Source organism: Pelobates fuscus, chromosome 2 (genome assembly GCF_036172605.1).
Source record: "Pelobates fuscus isolate aPelFus1 chromosome 2, aPelFus1.pri, whole genome shotgun sequence".
NCBI lineage: Eukaryota > Metazoa > Chordata > Amphibia > Anura > Pelobatidae > Pelobates > Pelobates fuscus.
In genome coordinates this window covers 314,888,702-314,909,048 of record NC_086318.1, presented here as the reverse complement: position 1 = coordinate 314,909,048, position 20,347 = coordinate 314,888,702, and the positions used below count along the sequence as shown (strand labels likewise).

At 39.1% G+C, this 20,347-nt stretch overlaps 1 protein-coding gene across 1 annotated transcript in view; it reads left to right on the top strand.

Moving 5' to 3' along the window:
- CDC40 (cell division cycle 40) overlaps window positions 1-17,080 on the top strand; it is a 49,070-nt gene extending 31,990 nt beyond the window's left edge. Inside the window, exons 4-15 of the mRNA XM_063443514.1 lie at window positions 809-892; window positions 1,626-1,765; window positions 1,849-1,945; window positions 2,610-2,749; window positions 6,263-6,337; window positions 7,311-7,356; window positions 8,036-8,137; window positions 8,731-8,846; window positions 9,180-9,313; window positions 9,728-9,804; window positions 13,598-13,742; window positions 16,333-17,080. Coding sequence (XP_063299584.1) covers window positions 809-892; window positions 1,626-1,765; window positions 1,849-1,945; window positions 2,610-2,749; window positions 6,263-6,337; window positions 7,311-7,356; window positions 8,036-8,137; window positions 8,731-8,846; window positions 9,180-9,313; window positions 9,728-9,804; window positions 13,598-13,742; window positions 16,333-16,510 — 1,334 coding nt within the window. The 3' untranslated portion in view covers window positions 16,511-17,080. The remainder of the gene's footprint in view (window positions 1-808; window positions 893-1,625; window positions 1,766-1,848; window positions 1,946-2,609; window positions 2,750-6,262; window positions 6,338-7,310; window positions 7,357-8,035; window positions 8,138-8,730; window positions 8,847-9,179; window positions 9,314-9,727; window positions 9,805-13,597; window positions 13,743-16,332) is intronic.
- Window positions 17,081-20,347: the final 3,267 nt, after the last annotated feature.

The window sequence follows — 20,347 nt, the reverse complement described above, 5'->3', positions numbered from 1 at the left end:
GCTTCAATTTTGAGCTTAGTTTGTACAAGCAGTAAGTATTTGGCTGCAGGCTGCGTGTCAGATCAGTTATCAATGTGCTCTCCCCAGCCTTTGAGCATACCTTGAGGTCTATGAAGATAAGACTTAAATCTGGAGTGCCCTTTTAATAGAATTTTCAACTTGCACAAGTATGCAGTAGTATTGCTTCCTAGTTAAGGGCAATTTGATGTAACATTTTTGTGGGCAAACAATTCTGTATTACATATCCACCAGACAGCTCGGTTTCCTAATACTAATGGTGGCTCGGTTTCCTAAATCAGGCTCTCTGTACTTTCTGAAGTCGGTGTCTGTTGGACATAAGCTGTAATAATGAATTTAGTATACGTTTAGGTAGTTTGGAAATTTGCATAATGCATATTGCTGGGATTTGTTCCATAAACCCAGTCTATAAAGGGTGCACTGTGGCTCATTCATATGCATAAATTCTGACTGAGAGTTCCTTATTCGTTCATCCTAGTAAACATTATTGTAGTATTTATTTGGGTGAATAACGCAGCACAGGTAATTTTTATAAAATTAAAACCTTTTTAAAAGCTCGACGTTACTGCAGCAACAATTTGCACCAACCTCCCTGTCTCCTGATGTCTAAGAGAAATTATGTATATGAGCAGTCATTCTCTGTATATTTTCCAACTGTGACAATGTGTGTGCACTACGTTACCATGCCTGGAAAATTTTGATAATTAAAATAAGAGAAACTATAAAGATCTATTTTTTTTTTTTTTTAGTACTACTAATAGCTAAAATAATTTCTTTTAAATTGTTTTAGGATATGCACTGGATCCATCGATAGATATCCAAGAGACCACTACTAAATATATTGGTTCTGTAGATGATGCAGAAAAGAATCAAGGTAATCATGTTTTCAGCCGTATTGATTTTCTCTACACTGTACATAAATAGTGTGTATCACTGAATAACATATAAGCATGTTGGCCAGTTGGGGCCAGTACAGCTCCATATTGAGTTTTATTTGTCCACTGGCCTACTCCCCTTTTCAAGTCAGGTCAAACATATTTAACTTTTTGATTCTTGATTTTCATGAAAACGTATTCCTAGTATGTGCAGAATGCATTGATTTTCAGTAATACATCTTAAGCACATCACCAGTCACATCCTCCATTGACTATCTCCTTCGATCAAAATGACAGCAGGAATTCTGTTTTTGTGATAGACTCCTGAAAGGAGGCTGCCAAAATTTGTTGTTCCTGTAACCCTATGCTGAAAATAAGATGTCCCAGGATATGTGCTAACTAATTTGAGGGCACGAAATTGCCTAAAGTTTTACATGCGATCCAAGTTTTACAAGTTGTCCAAGCTTTATAACCTTATACTTAATAATCCATTATTGCCAAAGCCTTATACTTACTAATCCATTATTGTCAAAGTCTTGCTGTCATAATTTTGTGCTACTTGAAATAGACATAAATTGTATATTTCTGCTTTTATTATAGAAAGGCAAAACTACTCAATACCAAGCGAAAATATGAATAATAGATGCATGATGTTTTACCTGTGAAGCTGTTTAATCTTAAATGTAGGAGAAGCTGATATTAAATCGTGCCTCAATTGTATTTCACCTGTAGGTTTGACAGTATTTGAAACAAGTCAGAAAAAAACTGAAAAGCGGAGAAAAGTCAAAGGAAGTGATGCTTCAAACATAGATGGCTTCCTTGGTCCTTGGGCAAAATATGTTGATGAGAGAGATGTAGCAAAACCATCAGAGGTAAGTAAGGGAGATAGTCCAACAACAGCCAGTGATACAGAGTTCTTGTGTATGTTTATATAGAATATTGTTTGCTTTCTTAGGAAGAGCAGAAAGAACTAGATGAAATCACTGCAAAGAGGCAAAAGAGAGGCAAACAAGAGGATGATAAGCCTGCAGAGGAGAAGACCATTTTGCACGGTAATACTGCAATGCCTTGTATCAAATTCACAACAGTTTCATGAACCTAAATAGGTGTCCTCTTGTCCCCTATCTATGAAAACTAGATTTATAATGTAAACAGTTGCATAATTCATTACTAAGCGAGCGGATTAAAGCACATGAAAGTTTGCTTGTTTATATATGACGCCGATGGCACCCGGGAAATTGTTTTTTATTTTTACAGAATAATCATTTTACAGAAATCTTACTTTAACACTGCAATAACAATGTAATTAGCAATTTCACTTCAGGTGGAAGGGGTTTTCAGACGCACTTTTTTCCCCTCCACAACTCTGCTGGTATATATAACCACTGTAACAATTTTTCTTAAATATTGTGCAAAGAGGTCCTCTACAGCAGAAATCGAACAAAATGGCGCTATAGTCTAATTCGAAGTGCAAGTGCTCATAAAGAAATAATTACTTAAATCTTTACTTTTGTTCTATTCTTAAGTAATCTCTGTAATGAAACTCGTTAAAGAAAGAAAACAGGATTTACTTACTGTGGGAATTGGACTTGTGGCTGTAAAATAAGTTCTATTCTAATTTTAGTGTGCAGGAGTAATACAAATGCATGTAGTGTGAGTATGACTGTTTATGTGCTTGCTTGTGTTAAACAACTCCTCCTTGGTTTCTGGATTTAGTTAAAGAAATGTATGATTACCAAGGAAGATCTTACCTTCATGTGCCTCAAGATGTTGACATTAACTTGCGTTCCTCTGAATTGCCTGAGAAATGCTATCTACCCAAGAAACAGATTCATGTCTGGTCTGGACATACTAAGGTACTGTAAAAGCTAACTCAATTACCAATTTTATTTTTTATTTATACAGTTGTGTTCAAACGTTTGCATACCCTTGGAGAATTGGTAATATATGTACCATTTTTACAGAAAATATAAGTGTGCAGGCAAAACACATTTCTTTTGTTTTCTATGGAATTCATATTCAGCTATAGGTTATAATGGCGTGCCACAATCCTAAAACAAAACATGGCAACAAAGGAAAAAGATTAAATGACTCCTGTTCAAAAGTCTGCATACCCTTAGTTCTTAATACTGTGTATTGCCCCGTTTAGTGTCAATGACAGCGTGCAGTCTTTTATAATAGTTGTCTACGAGGCCCTTGATTTTTGCAGGTGGTACATCTGCCCATTTGTCTTGGCAAAATGCCTCCAGATCATGCAAGGTCTTTGGTCATCTTGCATGAACCGCACGTTTGAGATCTCCCCAGAGTGGCTCAATGATATTAAGGTCAGGAGACTGATAGCCACTCCAGAACATTCACCCTTTTCTGCTGTAACCACTGGAGGGTCATTGTCATGCTGGAAAGTCAAAGAGCGTCCCATGCGCGTAGCCTTCGTGCAGAAGAATGCAAATTGTCTGCCATTATTTTCTAATCACATACTGCATTCATCTTACCGTCACTGTTCACAAGATTCCCTGTGCCTTTAGAGCTCACACATCCCCAAAACATCAGTGAGCCACCACCATGCTTCACATTGGGGATGGTATTATTTTCACTATAGGCCTTGTTGACCCCTCTCCAAACATTGCGCTTATAGTTGTGACCATAAAGCTTTATTTTGGTCTCGTCACTCCAAATTACAGTGTGCCAGAAGCTGTGAGGCATGTCAAGGTGTTGTCGGACATACAGGGAGTGCAGAATTATTAGGCAAGTTGTATTTTTGAGGATTAATTTTATTATTGAACAACAACCATGTTCTCAATGAACCCAAAAAACTGATTAATATCAAAGCTGAATATTTTTGGAAGTAGTTTTTAGTTTGTTTTTAGTTATAGCTATTTTAGGGGGATATCTGTGTGTGCAGGTGACTATTACTGTGCATAATTATTAGGCAACTTAACAAAAAACAAATATATACCCATTTCAATTATTTATTTTTACCAGTGAAACCAATATAACATCTCAACATTCACAAATATACATTTCTGACATTCAAAAACAAAATAAAAACAAATCAGTGACCAATATAGCCACCTTTCTTTGCAAGGACACTCAAAAGCCTGCCATCCATGGATTCTGTCAGTGTTTTGATCTGTTCACCATCAACATTGCGTGCAGCAGCAACCACAGCCTCCCAGACACTGTTCAGAGAGGTGTACTGTTTTCCCTCCTGGTAAATCTCACATTTGATGATGGACCACAGGTTCTCAATGGGGTTCAGATCAGGTGAACAAGGAGGCCATGTCATTAGATTTTCTTCTTTTATACCCTTTCTTGCCAGCCACACTGTGGAGTACTTGGACGCGTGTGATGGAGCATTGTCCTGCATGAAAATCATGTTTTTCTTGAAGGATGCAGACTTCTTCCTGTACCACTGCTTGAAGAAGGTGTCTCCCAGAAACTGGCAGTAGGACTGGGAGTTGAGCTTGACTCCATCCTCAACCCGAAAAGGCCCCACAAGCTCATCTTTGATGATACCAGCCCAAACCAGTACTCCACCTCCACCTTGCTGGCGTCTGAGTCGGACTGGAGCTCTCTGCCCTTTACCAATCCAGCCACGGGCCCATCCATCTGGCCCATCAAGACTCACTCTAATTTCATCAGTCCATAAAACCTTAGAAAAATCAGTCTTGAGATATTTCTTGGCCCAGTCTTGACGTTTCAGCTTGTGTGTCTTGTTCAGTGGTGGTCGTCTTTCAGCCTTTCTTACCTTGGCCATGTCTCTGAGTATTGCACACCTTGTGCTTTTGGGCACTCCAGTGATGTTGCAGCTCTGAAATATGGCCAAACTGGTGGCAAGTGGCATCTTGGCAGCTGCACGCTTGACTTTTCTCAGTTCATGGGCAGTTATTTTGCGCCTTGGTTTTTCCACACGCTTCTTGCGACCCTGTTGACTATTTTGAATGAAACGCTTGATTGTTCGATGATCACGCTTCAGAAGCTTTGCAATTTTAAGAGTGCTGCATCCTTCTGCAAGATATCTCACTATTTTTGACTTTTCTGAGCCTGTCAAGTCCTTCTTTTGACCCATTTTGCCAAAGGAAAGGAAGTTGCCTAATAATTATGCACACCTGATATAGGGTGTTGATGTCATTAGACCACACCCCTTCTCATTACAGAGATGCACATCACCTAATATGCTTATTTGGTAGTAGGCTTTCGAGCCTATACAGCTTGGAGTAAGACAACATGCATAAAGAGGATGATGTGGTCAAAATACTCATTTGCCTAATAATTCTGCACTCCCTGTATTGTAACCAGGCTTTTTTGTGGCATTGGCGCACTAAAGGCTTCTTTCTGGCAACTTGACCATGCAGCTAATTTGTGTTCAAGTATCCTTGTATGGTGCTCCTTGAAACAACCACATTGTCTTTTTCCAGAGCAGCCTGAATTTCTCCTGAAGTTACCTGTGGGTATTTCTTTGTATCTTTGAACAATTCTCCTGGCAGTTGTGGCTGAAATCTTTCTTGGTCTGCCTGACCTTGGAGTGGTATAAAGATTTCCCCAAGTTTTCCACTTCTTAATAACGGATTGAACAGTACTGACTTGCATTTTCAATGCCAATGCTTTTGATATCTTTTTATATCTTTTTCCATTTTTATAAAGTTCCATTACCTTGCTACGCAGGTCTTTTGACCGTTCTTTTCTGCTCCCCGTGACTCAGTGCATACACATCAGAGCTAACAAACACATTGACTATTTATGTAAATTAACCTTTTAATTGCCATTTTAACCAGTATGTGTCTGTAACCGTGCCAAACATTCAAGGGCATGTAAACTTTGATCAGGGCCATTTGGGTGATTTCTTCAATAAAATACTTTTTATTTTTATTTTATTTTTTTGCATAATCACTCATTTTCAAAATCAATGACACAATTTCTGCCAGGGTATGCCAACTGTAATCACATATGCACATGTTTTGAATAACCATTTAATGCTTAAAGTATAAAACAACAAAGTAACGAAATGCTAGAATGAAATATGTAACCACACTCAAGATGTCATCTGTACAAGCTGACTTGAGGAACGTTATCAGGAAAACTTTTTCAACCAATTTAAAATGACCTTGTATGTGTGTTTCTGATTGGTTTTTATTTTCACTTATTTTATAAGTCATTTTCCAGTACAGCTGTGCAGTAATCTTGCAAAGTACTAAGCTACGTTTTTGTGAAACTGCCTTTTTGTCAAGCTGACAGTATTACATCTGTGGGGTGCTGTGATGTTATAAATCCTTTCATGGCAGGAGACCTTGGGATTTCTTTTGAAAACAAAATAACTCAAAAGCAGAATTAACTTTATCTGATGTCTTATTCTTCTTGTTTCCTTTCAGGGTGTCAGTGCTGTGAGGTTATATCCCCATTCTGGTCATTTGTTATTGTCTTGTTCCATGGATTGTAAGATTAAGGTGAGAGCTCTAACAATTTTATTCATTTATTTTTCTATTGTTTGATTTTCATTATTTTTTACATATTGGCAAATCTATAATATCATCCCAAGTGACACAATCAAGTTTTGGAAATTGTATGCTCTTGTTGTGATTTGGATTACAATTGAGTTTCTGAAAAGAGAATGTCTTTCCCAAAGTGCATTATAGTAATCCCGTCTGTACGAAGTGTGCCAAACTCAAATCATTGGAGGTGATTTATAAAAAGTGTTGTGACTGACTTCATGCCTGAGCCTATTTTTATCTTGATATACCACATTCGTATGTATAAACATCATATCCTAACCTAGAACCTTTTGAAGATTGTCTAAGAAAGAAAGCACATTATGGGTTGCTAAAGCCCCACAATGTTTTCCTTCACACGTAACATGTTGATGAGCAGCAAATAAAGTACAGCCCTGTAGTATGTAGAACTTGTGCAGGAACTCAATTCATTAATCAAGGCACTTCCTTTTTGTAATTCTTAATTGATTTTCCTTCTGCACCATACACATTCTACATACTGCATTAGTGTGGCATTAGCACGAAGGAGTGTTACTTCCCTAAAATCATTTGCAAAACTGAACGCTGTTAAGAGGCAGTACTAAGAGTAGAGCAATTACATTGATATTAAAGGGACACTATTGTCACCAGAACAACTGCAGCTTAATGTAATTGCTCTGGTGAGTATAGTCAGTCCCTACAGGCATTGTGCTGTAAACACTGCCTTTTCAGAGAAAATGCAGTATTTACATTGCTCCCTAGGGACCCCTTTAGTGGCAGTCCCTCGGATGTTTAGCTTGGATGGAAGACGGTAATAGTCTATTCAGTGCTGTTAAATTATTACAAATATAGATGAAATTGCTGTAAGGTGTTGTTCTTAGACTCACCCCCTATTTAGTGAAACCAGTGTTATTGAAATCTAAAGGGGTTTTTGTTTTGTTTTTCTCTACAGCTCTGGGAAGTATACAAGGACCGGAGATGTTTGCGGACATTTATTGGTACTTAGTGATATGCAGTATATATTTCTTGCAAAACGTATGGCTGGAAATTAATCTGATGGTTTTCATGTATGACTATTGATGTGAATAATTTCTTTGAACTTTTAGAGGAATAGTTGCCATACAGCTTCTTGTTGTAATGTAAAAAATGTCTGTTAAAGATGCTCGTGGTAGATAAATATACATACTGGATACTGCTTTTTCATATTTCTTAGTGTGGGTGTTTTAGTGTTCTGAAAAACTATCATATAATGTAATGTTTACATATATGCTGTACATATACAAAATCTGTAGTCAATTTCTAATTTTTAAATATGAATACTCACCAAGACGCATTTATGGATGCAGCCAACATCATTTTGTTTGGGTTTTTTTTTTTTTTTTTGAAGATTTGGTTGCTATACATTGAATTTGAATATTTTTTATTTTTTTTGGTTTGAGATATATGAACATATACACTGCCTTCTAACGTGTATTGTTTTCTGTAACACATGGAGGTTCATATTTATTATGCTGCAAAGCATTCCTTGTATGCAGCAGGAGATATGAGACTTGAATCTAGTGAAGCCCATCCCTGTGATGAATTTAAAGCTTGGGAAGATCTGAATTCTCTTGCCAGTCTGCGGTTTGATTGATGTTCAGCGGTATGATTTTGCTTCTTCTCTTTATCATTGCTCAGGACACAGTAAAGCTGTTCGAGACATCTGCTTCAACAATGTTGGAACTCAGTTCCTAAGTGCAGCTTATGATCGTTATCTTAAGTTGTGGGACTCAGAAACAGGTAATGTGAAAAAGCATTAAAACTGGTAGCAAATCCTCTTGTTGCTGGTTTATATATATATATATATATATATATATATATAATATATTTATGTTTTCAATAACCTGGAAAATTAGGATTTAAAGGAAATTCCACCTAAGATGATATTTAATTTCGCAATTTTTGCCTAAAATCCCAGATCCGTTCTCCATTATTCTCTTCCTTGTGGTATGATGCTGCAATATGAGGAAGTGTTAGCCAGGCACCTGGTGCTAGTCTGAGAGCATTGGCTGACCGTCTCAGCCCATTGAGTGAAATAGTATGTACTATTTGCCGAAGCTGGAGGGAAAGGAGTTGCAAAATGGTTGCACCCCTGAAGGTAGAAAAGCGTCTGGACACACCTATCCCTATAACAACTTAAATGATGATTTCATAGAGCTGTGCTGTTACCAATGTTAAATAACATATATATGTAAAGTCTCGCCCATGTCAGCTGCGTCAGAGCGGCTATTATTACTTGGTCAGTAAAAATGTTCATAGTTGCACTGTGCCACAGTGATGATATAATAAGTCAATTATGCAGTGATTGTTCATAAATGTTTCCTTGTACTTAGGCCAGTGCATATCCAGATTCACAAACCGGAAAGTTCCTTACTGTGTAAAATTCAACCCGGATGAAGATAAACAGAATCTCTTTGTAGCTGGGATGTCAGACAAGAAAATTGTACAAGTGAGTGTAATTATAAATGACATATGCAGACACAGCCACTCAAAAACTTTAGTGGCATAATGGTGTATATATGTATGTATATGTAGAGTTCTGGGAGTCTCCCGATTCTGCGCAGTATCTTAGCTGTTTTATAGACTCCTACTCCGACATCTGGGTCTTGGAGTAGACATATGGAAGCACTATTTTTTGCAAATATAGTGCATGGGGAGTTTGTTACTTTTAGGTATCATTTAATAGTGTTAAATAAGAGGCAAAATTCTGTTATTTTTGGTGGGGTATTGTAATTAAATCTCATTTTAAAAATGATTTACAAATCTGGTTTACCAATTGTAGTGGGATATTCGCAGTGGAGAGATAGTCCAAGAATATGACAGACATCTAGGAGCGGTGAACACCATAACCTTTGTGGATGAGAACAGACGCTTTGTGAGCACATCAGATGACAAGAGTTTAAGAGTTTGGGAGTGGTAAGTTCTGTGTACTATAACCGTATTCAGCAGGGTATAATGTGTGTATCGGTAAATTGTACATATATGTTCAAGTAATGTTTGTGAGCTAAATTTTAAGTGGCAGCATCTTTCAACCTGCTAAGAACAGGTATGTTTTGTGTGTTTGTCCTATAGAAGGTCACCTTTCTTTTCCCTTAGCATATGCGCTCATCAAACATATGGTATCCTTATTTAATTTGCAAGTGTTATTTTGTTCATTCCTTTATGGATCCAAATTCTGCCTACATTTGTATTTTAATTAAACTCCAGTAGTTAATGCAATTTTGTAGATTTTTCTTATTTTAGTATTTTTTGTTTCTGTACACTATCTTTGAATATAGATGAGACATTGGACTTGCTTTATTAATTACATGAGTAATTTTAATTTTAAAGGGATATTCCTGTGGATTTCAAATACATTGCAGAGCCAAGCATGCACTCCATGCCTGCTGTGACCTTGTCACCCAATGGTGAGTAAACCTGTAAAATTGTAATCTTTTAAAAGAACCTTAAAATATCACAACATGTGGCTGTCAAGGTAGACACTGGTAAATGTATGTATGTTTCTGGAGATCATGTATGCATCCTTAAAGGATTACTCTAATCCAACCATCACTTCAAAGGTTTATGCCACTAGCTACACTTGGAACATTACTCACCAGTGCAAGCCTGAAAGATCTACATCACACTCACAAGGGATGGAGTTTCACTTGCTAGTGGCAAGTTGAAATTGTGAGCAATACACAGATTATGTATATGTGTTCAAATCCTTAAAGATCTGAAAAATATTCCAGAAAAATACTTTAGCGAATGCATACAGTTCATCTATTGGCACTGATCTATTCTGAACTAAAAAAACAATCTGAAGTAGAAAGGGTAGACACCCATGGAGACATATTAAGAGGATCTACTACCTGTTTGTCTGTCTGCAGTGAGGTTGTGAATTTAAAGCAGGTCACTCAGTGCTGTTAGGGGCTGAGCTGTGTACAAATTCCTATAAGGAGCTATTTCTGGGATGAGGAATCTGACTGAGAACAGCTTCTGGTTCCACATTCTACAAAATTTTAAGAACAAAAAATGCAGCTTTTTAATAATGAGTGTGACGTTACAGCCCTAATATCGTCCGTGGGTACTTCCATTAACTTGCACCGCTGATCACTATACTAAGTGCTGTGACCTGGGCTTTTTATCCACCAGCATTCACAATAAAGCAGATCTTGGATAGTTGCAGCAAGGAAAGAGACAACACTAGCTTCTTTCTTGGCAACTCCTAGAACTCAGACCCACTCTGACTGTTTATTGTGTCCAGTTCCAGCTTACAAAGATCACAGCATACAGTAAAATAAACATTACACGAAACATTCACCAATGGCAATACAGAACAGATCACAGGGAAAGAACTACAAATGATATTCTTCCTGCTAAGCACAGTATCAAGGTTAATTGCCAGATATTGGAAGACCCCAAACCTGCCCTCCTCCCATGAAATTACAACTCTAATGTCCTCGACAGTGGACTACGAACTCATTATGTGGAACGAAAATAGGGAAAAGACGTTCCACCATAGCCACTATGTGAAAGACTTGCCTACAATCTACTAAGAACAAATATCACCTGCGTTAACGCAATTCTGAACAGACAAAGCACAACGCGGACACTCTAGGGCTCACATGTCTGTAGTCTCCAACACACAAACCCTGCAGGTTAGCCTCCCCAGGGAAGCCCCCACAACGGCAGACGCATTATTAAGTTAGTCCCTGATGTAACATCACCCTGATACAGGCGCTTATCACTCCTCCCTACGTGCCACCCCCAGTTATCTTTCCCCGACACCCGAACACTAAAGGAAAATCACCACACAGAGAAACTAACATGACTCCAAGGAAGATAGGATATCTGACGTACCGTGTGTCAGAGCGGTATCCAAAGGGCCAACTCCCGTTGACAAAAGAACAGGCACACACATTACACCGAAACGTGAGACAGTCGGCCCAAACATGGCAAGATCCCTAGGGATATAATGGGCCATGCACGACAGGAATACCACTCAAACACCACAATAGGTTCAGGTGCAGTGAGCCAAATGGACCAAGCCAAATGTTGACACAAGGGCCGCAAATGACACACATACAATGCTGGAAACCATGCGACAGAACTTCCAGTATGTGAACAGTGTGATGCCATGTAAAATAAATGTCTTTGGTGTTATCCCCTCCCTTCTTCCTTTCTGTACCCCAGAAGTTACTTGAAAACCATAAAGAACAAATTTTAAAAATAAATATATATACTTACTGTGTACAAGCATTATGCACAAATGGGCATTACCTAAAGGACCACTATAGGCACCCAGACCACTTCAGCTCAATGAAGGGGTCTGGGTGCCAGGTCCATCTAGGTTTAACCCTGCCTGCTGTAAACATAGCAGTTTCAGAGAAACTGCTATGTTTACAAATGGGTTAATCCAGCCTCTAGTGGCTGTCTCATTGACAGCCGCTAGAGGCGCTTCCGTGCTTCTCACTGTGATTTTCTTGCCGCGCATGCGCATTCAGCCGATGACGACTGAAGGAGGAGGAGAGTCCCCAGTGCCGAAGTAGCTCGGCGCTGGAGAAAGGTGCTTATTCCCCTTCAGCCCTTTAATATATTATTCTATTGTAATTTTTAGGAGACTATATTGCTAATAATGCCACAAAGATTCTCTCCTATTCAGATAAGCAGGTGTTTGATCGTATGTTTTCCAGACCAACCTACTTTTCCATGCTAAAATGTCAGACCCGTTCCAAAGTATTTGGATAAACAATACTGTATAATGTATTCAGTTCAGATATGATCTGGGATCGAGAGTTTTAAAATATAAATGTATAAATGGTAAGATTGTATGCACCTCTGAAAATCAATTTATACACAAAAGTACTGTTTTGCATTATTTTTATATACCAGCTATGCAGCCCACATTTCATGTTAAATGATCTGCTAATTTTTTTAAACCTATAATGGTGGTAATGGGGTGTTTGGTTTCCATAGTAACTGCTCATCTTTTAGCAGCATTACTAATTAGACCTATATGTTTGTAGTGTAGAAAAAGAAACTTTAAAGATTTTTTTAGAGGAATGGTTTTCTTGGTTCTTAAAAATGATGCACAAAACAAGGTTATACTAGTGATCTAGATCTAAATAGATCTGTCACTAAATCTTTTCTATTTTTATTTGAACGTTTTAATGCTTTTATTCCGTTTGTAACATAATTTTTATATCTGTTCTTGCCACCATGCCTAATATTTTTATATGCAACACTGCGGCATAACATTTTGACATTTAAAACCCTGCGGTTCTGATAAAGTACATCTCTATTCAGCTGCAGCTGTAAAATGTTTAGTGTTTTACTAGCATGTGTATGTTTAATGTCAAATGAGCACTGTGATGTTTGTAGCAGAGTTAGTCAGATTTATATGCAGATCTACTATATGAATTTAGAGTCTTATTGGGATGCAATAATTTCCTCTATGCCTCATCTAAGATCAAAGTACTAGGAATGCATATATATATGTGTATGTATATGTATGTAAATATAGAGTAGGGCACAAATAAATCCAAAGATATGCCTTGGAATGCTCTTCAACATACTAATCTGTCCTTAAAGTTACACCACAAAATATGATTTATGTGTAATGCGGGCTGTTGTTTTTTGTCCTACTATAGTTTGACAGCATATAGCAAAACAATAGTTTTTCCAACTTTCAGCTTGATTTTTCGAGTATTTTTCAAATACTTTTCTTTTTTTTTTTATATATATATATATCCACCAAGCTGTGCAGATGATATAAGACCAAGAGTTGGATGCAAGGAAGTCTTTGAGAAGTGCAGATTTTAAACAAATGAACAAATAAGGCTTTATAAGACATGTTTAATGAGCAAGGTTAGAATCAAATTGACCTGGCTCAATAATGTCTATATATATATATATATATATGTGTATGTATATACATGTATATGTGATTTTTTTTGTGTGTTATTTTTAACACATGTTTTTATTATAAAGCCAGCTTACAGATTTGGGCTTTTCCACTAGAATAACTGTTTAAGTCAAAAGCTGAATGTTTGTTTCCGTGAAATAATATACCTTATTGTATTGCTGCAGTACGTAAGACGTGTTTTTTATTTTATTTTTTTATTATTCAATACTGTATATGCACAGAGTAATAAAAGCACAAGAAAGAAAAGGCTATATAATAATGGAAACTCACTGATATATTTCTGTAATCTACAGGTAAATGGCTAGCCTGTCAATCAATGGACAATCAAATATTAATATTTGGTGCCCAGAACAGATTCAGACTGAACAAGAAGAAAATATTCAAGGGCCATATGGTGGCTGGATATGCTTGTCAAGTTGACTTTTCACCAGATATGAGGTGAGCGCACATGTGTATATGCTTGTGTTTAATATACTCTTGCATGCTTCTGCATTCTTGGTATAAATTAATTTTTTATTACATTTTTGTTTTCTTTTTTCTAATGTCTCATGTTGTCAAGTCTTGTGTTAATGTAAGGACTAACTAATCTTCTGTCCTGCTTATTTAAAACCATCTAAGTCACACACAGAAAATAAATGTGTTTTGAATAGGTTTGTCTCCTTTTTTTACTATATGCAGACACAATAAATATCCCTACTGGTTTGTCTTTATGCGAGAACATATTGCACTGCTTTCACTAGCAACATTCATAAATACAAATACAAATGCAATGGAGTTGTGAAGCATGAGAAAATAATCTATGATGTTATTTGTATATTTAGACTAGGTCTTGACAAATTTGCTTGGAATCTAGGAACCAGCAAAAAAAAAATGTTAGGAGCCAGGTTTTTCGATGTCAAAAATACAATTCTTAAAGGGACACTATAGTCACCAGAACCACTACAGCTTTATGTAGTTCTCGTGTCAATAACCTGTCCCTGCACACTTTTCAATGTAAACCCTGCCTTTTGAGAGAACGTGCAGTATTTACATTGTTGCCTAGTAATACTTCTAGTGAAAGTCACTCAGATGGCCTCTAGAGTGCGTCCTGGGTCAATGCCGCACAGTACGCAGCACCTACGTTTAGCGTCTCCACGCTCTGCATGGCGGTGCTGAATGTTCACCACAGAGATGCATTCATTTAATTCATCTCTATGAGGAGATGCTGATTGGCGTAGCATGGCGTTTTGCCACACATGCGCAATAGCCTCCCAATGCTTTCCTATGAGAAAGCATTGGATTTGCTGAGATCATCAAGATTGATTATCGCAGTCATGGAGACAGGGCCAGCTGCGGCGAGACCAGCACAGCGTGGGGGGGGGGAAAGGTGAGTAAAAACCCCTTACACGTGTGATTGAAGGGGGACCAGTCACCTAAACGCTCACTCACTGGCACGCTCACTCACTGGCACGCTCACTCACTGGCACGCTCGCTCACTGGCACGCTCGCTCACTGGCACGCTCGCTCACTGGCACGCTCGCTCACTGGCTCGCTCGCTCACTGGCTCACTGGCTCGCTCGCTCACTGGCTCGCTCGCTCACTGGCTCACTCGCTCACTGGCACACTCACTCGCTCACTGGCACACTCACTCGCTCACTGGCACACTCACTCGCTCACTGGCACACTCACTCGCTCACTGGCACACTCACTCGCTCACTGGCACACTCACTCGCTCACTGGCACACTCACTCGCTCACTGGCACACTCACTCGCTCACTGGCACACTCACTCGCTCACTGGCTCACTCGCTCACTGGCTCACTCGCTCACTGGCTCACTGACTCACTGGCTCACTGACTCACTGGCTCACTCACTGGCTCACTCACTGGCTCACTCACTGGCTCACTCACTGGCTCACTCACTGGCTCACTCACTCACTGGCTCACTCGCTCACTGGCTCACTCGCTCACTGGCACACTCGCTCACTGGCACACTCGCTCACTGGCACACTGGCTCACTGGCACACTGGCACACTGGCTCACTGGCACACTCACTCACTGGCTCACTCACTGGCACACTCACTCACTGGCTCACTCACTGGCACACTCACTCACTGGCACACTCGCTCACTGACACTCGCTCACTGACACTCGCTCACTGACACTCGCTCACTGACACTCGCTCACTGACACTCGCTCACTGACACTCGCTCACTGACACTCGCTCACTGACACTCGCTCGCTCACTGACACTCACTCGCTCACTGACACTCGCTCGCTCACTGACACTCACTCGCTCACTGACACTCACTCGCTCACTGACACTCACTCGCTCACTGACACTCACTTGCTCACTGACACTCACTCGCTCACTGACACTCACTTGCTCACTGACACTCACTCGCTCACTGACACTCGCTCACTGACACTCACTCGCTCACTGACACTCACTCACTCACTCACTGACACTCACTGACACTCACTCACATTCACGGTCTCCACAATAACAACACACATTAAGGTGACCACCCAGCCTCCCTACCTGGAGCTGAAGTAATTTGGCTTTCACTGGGGTCCGGTGGGGCTTCAGTCATCTCCCTGCTCTGCTCCATAGAGCGCTTTTAGTGATGCTGGGGCCGGAATGACATCATGACGTCGGCTTCCGGCATCACTGGAGGACGCGCGAGCAGAGCATAACAGTTACAGCTCCCTCGTGCTCCTGCCAGTCTGTCTCAATCTTCCAGGAGCCTCCCGCCCATGCGAACACCCCACGCTCTATCAGATGGCTGGCCGACCGACCGCAAATGCTCTCCCTTTAGACGGGCCCGCCACCACTCATAGGCAGCTGACTAGGCAATAGTACCTTCAAATGGCGCCAAGACCAAACTTTGCCAGAGGCACAAATGTCTGTTATTCAGTCCTTGTGTGTATATGTGAATTGCATGTATGAGTGTTACAGTGCAACACTAAAGGATCCAGGATCTTAGTTTTGTAAATAGGTTACAAGAAAGGTACTGGTGTATTTACAGTTTTTTATTTTTTTATTTTCAGCTATGTGGTTTCTGGTGATGCTGATGGGAAGCTGAATATCTGGGACTGGAAAACCACAAAACTTTACAGTAAGCTAAAGGCTCACGATAAAGTCTGCATAGGTGCAGTTTGGCATCCTCATGAAACATCCAAAGTTATCACGTGTGGATGGGACGGCCTCATCAAACTCTGGGACTAAATACCTGAAGCCATATACACGTGGGAAAAATATCACAAAAAGTACTGGAGGATACTACTGACCAGGCTACTAACGGCAAAGCACAATGTTTAACTAGTACCACATGTCTTAAACGTGTTTGGGTGCGACCCAGCACTCCTCTTTATATTTATTTAAGGCCTGCTCCTACAAGTTCCTGGATCTCAATTGGTCATGCTGCTTCTTATTAAAACCCTGAACAATTCACTAAATCTTCATATTGGGTATTTTGGATGGTGTGCAAAATACATATTTTTGTGGTAGCTTTTTATATTGTGCAAGAGTATTTTGTGGAAGAAGTTGATGTAAAACTATTTGCAAGCAAAAAGAGCAAGCTTGTTGTCTGCTTATATATTCGCACAAGTAATTTGTCCCACCGGGAAAAACTTTGTTTAGCTTCAGTCCTTTGACTTGAGGCTGTATGACTGTGTATATATATAGATTTACTCAATTCACACCAAACCAGTGTATTACTTCAGTATAATTTGTGAGTACAGTGTACAGAATCTTTGTTCCTTTTGTCACAATAAAATTTTAAATTGTCTTTTTTAATTGATTGTATGAAGAATATTTTTGTTTCAAGACATTATTTTCCAAGGGCACTAGTTTGATCTCTCACAGATAACTTATCCTCAGATTTCATACATTTGCTATTCCATGGAAATGGATAGGGGTTCATGTTTTATACACATACAATATAGTTGTCCCACTTGGAGTACAATTTGATGCCTGCTTGACAAACTTATTTTATCTAGATTTTTTTCATTACTGCATGTTTACTGTACAAATCTAAACCACTGCTTTTATATTTCAAACCTAATTTTTACTTTGCCTTTAAATTAAAGCATTGAGCTTCTGCTCCGCTATTCTGGAAAAAAATTATATATATATATATATATATATATATATATGTATATATATATATATGTATATATATATGTATATATATATATATATATATATATATATATATATATATATATACCGTCTATACTCGAGTATAAGCCGACCCGAATATAAGCCGAGGCCCCTAATTTTACCCCAGAAAACTTATTGACTCGAGTATAAGACTAGGGTGGGAAATGCAGCAGCTGCTGGTAAATTTCTAAATAAAATTAGATCCTTAAAAAATTATATTAATTGAATATTTATTTACAGTGTGTGTATATAATGAATGCAGTGTGTGTATGAGTGCAGTGTGTGTGTGTGTGTATGAGAATGCAGTGTGTGTATGAGAATGCAGTGTGTGTATGAGAATGCTGTGTGTATGAGTGCAGTGTATGAGTGCAGTGTGTGTGTGTGTGTGTATGAGTGCAGTGTGTGTGTGTGTGTGTGTGTAATGCAGAGTGTGATGCAGAGCCTTGGTGGGGGGTGGGCATTTTTATTTTGTAATTATTATTTTAATATTTTTTTTGTTTCATTACATTTTTTTATTATTTTTTTATTTTATTATTTTTTATTTTATTATTTTTATTTTTCTTATTATTATTAATATATATATACATTTTTTCGTCCCCCCTCCCTGCTTGCTAGCTGGCCAGGGAGGGGGGCTCTCCTTCCCTGGTGGTCCAGTGGATGGGCACTGTGTAGGAGGGGGCTGTGGGGGCTGCAGAGAGATGTTACTTACCTTTCCTGCAGATTGCCATAATACAGCCAATTGACTCGAGTATAAGCCGAGTTGGGGTTTTTCAGCACAAAAAATGTGCTGAAAAACTCTGCTTATACTCGAGTATATACGGTATATATATTTATATTCATATCTATACCTTTGCTGATCAGCACCAGGCAGTGATCTAAATATACAGTGAGTGCAACACTGTTTGTATTTTTTATTATTATATATATATATATATATATATATATATATATATATATAAAAATACAAACAGTGTTGCACTCACTGTATATTTAGATCACTGCCTGGTGCTGATCAGCAAAGGTATAGATATGAAAATAGCACTCCACGGTCTTTATCTTCAGATAAAAATTAACTTTTAATGCTCCAAGTTAAAACATCAACGTTTCAGTCTGGGCAATCAGACTTTCATCAGGACTTTGTCCAGGTGCAAAAGACAGAGCTTAGAACAATGAGTGTCAGGGAGTCAAGATGGATAAGCCCATTTGCAAGAAGTGTGGATTTTATTTTGCACACCTTACAAATACATATTTATTAAATAGAAGTGAAAATAATATTATATAATTCTTGGAAGGGACAGTACCTATTAACTGATTGTTGGCACTGAAGTTATACCTTTGTCCTGATGAAAGTCTGATTGCCCAGACTGAAACGTTGATGTTTTAACTTGGAGCATTAAAAGTTAATTTTTATCTGAAGATAAAGACCGTGGAGTGCTATTTATATATTCATATTCGTTTAGGGTATAACTTCAGTGCCAACAATCAGTTAATAGGTACTGTCCCTTCCAAGGATTATATAATATTATTTTCACTTATATTTAATAAATATGTATTTGTAAGGTGTGCAAAATAAAATCCACACTTCTTGCAAATGGGCTTGTCCATCTTGACTCCCTGACACTCATTTTGCACCTGGCAATCAGCACAGAGATCGCATACAGAAAGAACACTGAAAAGAAGAGAAATTAAATTGGTGACAAAAGGTGGGGCAATCGCCATGGAAACCAGTGGGACCAGCAAGATAATTCCATTGGTGACTCTTCCCCTTTACATTTTTGCAATGCTTTTTAGAACAGAACACTTTGGTAAATACCACCAAGGCTTTTATTTCTCTGCCCCAGGGCTTGACTAATTTGTTTGGAATCTAGGAGCCAGACATTTTCAACGAGAAAAATGCAATTCTTAAAGGGATTCTATAGTCACCGGAACCACTACAGCTTGGTGTAGTTGTTCTGGTGTCTATAGCCTGTCCCTGCAGTCTTTTCTGTGTTTATATTGCTGCTTAGTAACACCTCTAGTGACACTCAGACAGCCACTAGAAAGTCCTGGGTCACTGCTGCACCACGTGTACTACCCTGGTTCAGTGTCTCCAAGCTCTGCATGGAGGTGCTGAATGTTCCTCATAGAGATTTATTAATTTAATGCAACTCTATGAGGAGTTGCGAATTGGCACATTTGCTGCGCATGCACAAAATCCCCCCAATGATTTCCTAAGGGAAAGCATTGGCTTAGCTGAGATCATGAAGATTGACCATCTCTGCTATGGAGGTGGGACCAGCCACGGCAAAACTGGCACAGGGTGGGGGGGGGGGAGGAAGGTGAGTAAAAACTTCTACACACTCTCCTACTGGCATTCTCATTCACATTTTTGTTTTAATTGAAACCCACTCAGCCTCCCTACCTTTTGGGAGAGCGGAGTGAATCTTTCCCTGGGGTCCAGTGGCGCTGCTCTCTTCCTGTGTGCGAGGGAGCAGTACTCTACCTGCATCTCCTCTCTGCTCCCTGCACGCTCTCTGTAATGATGCCGGGGCCAGAGTGACATCATATTCTAGCTACCGGCATCATTACTCTCTTCGTGCGAGGGAGCACTAATATTCCTGCAGCTCCTCTCTGCTCCCTCACGCGCTGTCTCCATACAGCCTCAGCCAGCCGCCTTCAAGGCACCCTTGGCCACATTAACTAAAGCGCTGGCAAATCCAAGGCGCCAGGGCAAAACGTCTAGTCACAGTGACGACCTTGGATTTGTCGAGTCCTGCTCTGCCCATTATTTCTGTATCTCAAGCTCCTTTGGAAATAAACATTGGTGCAGGTTTACCTTCTTCGCATGGCAACATTGTATTGACATTTATATAACAAACACACATTTAGGCTGTCACATTTAGGTCTTAACAAAGTATGCAA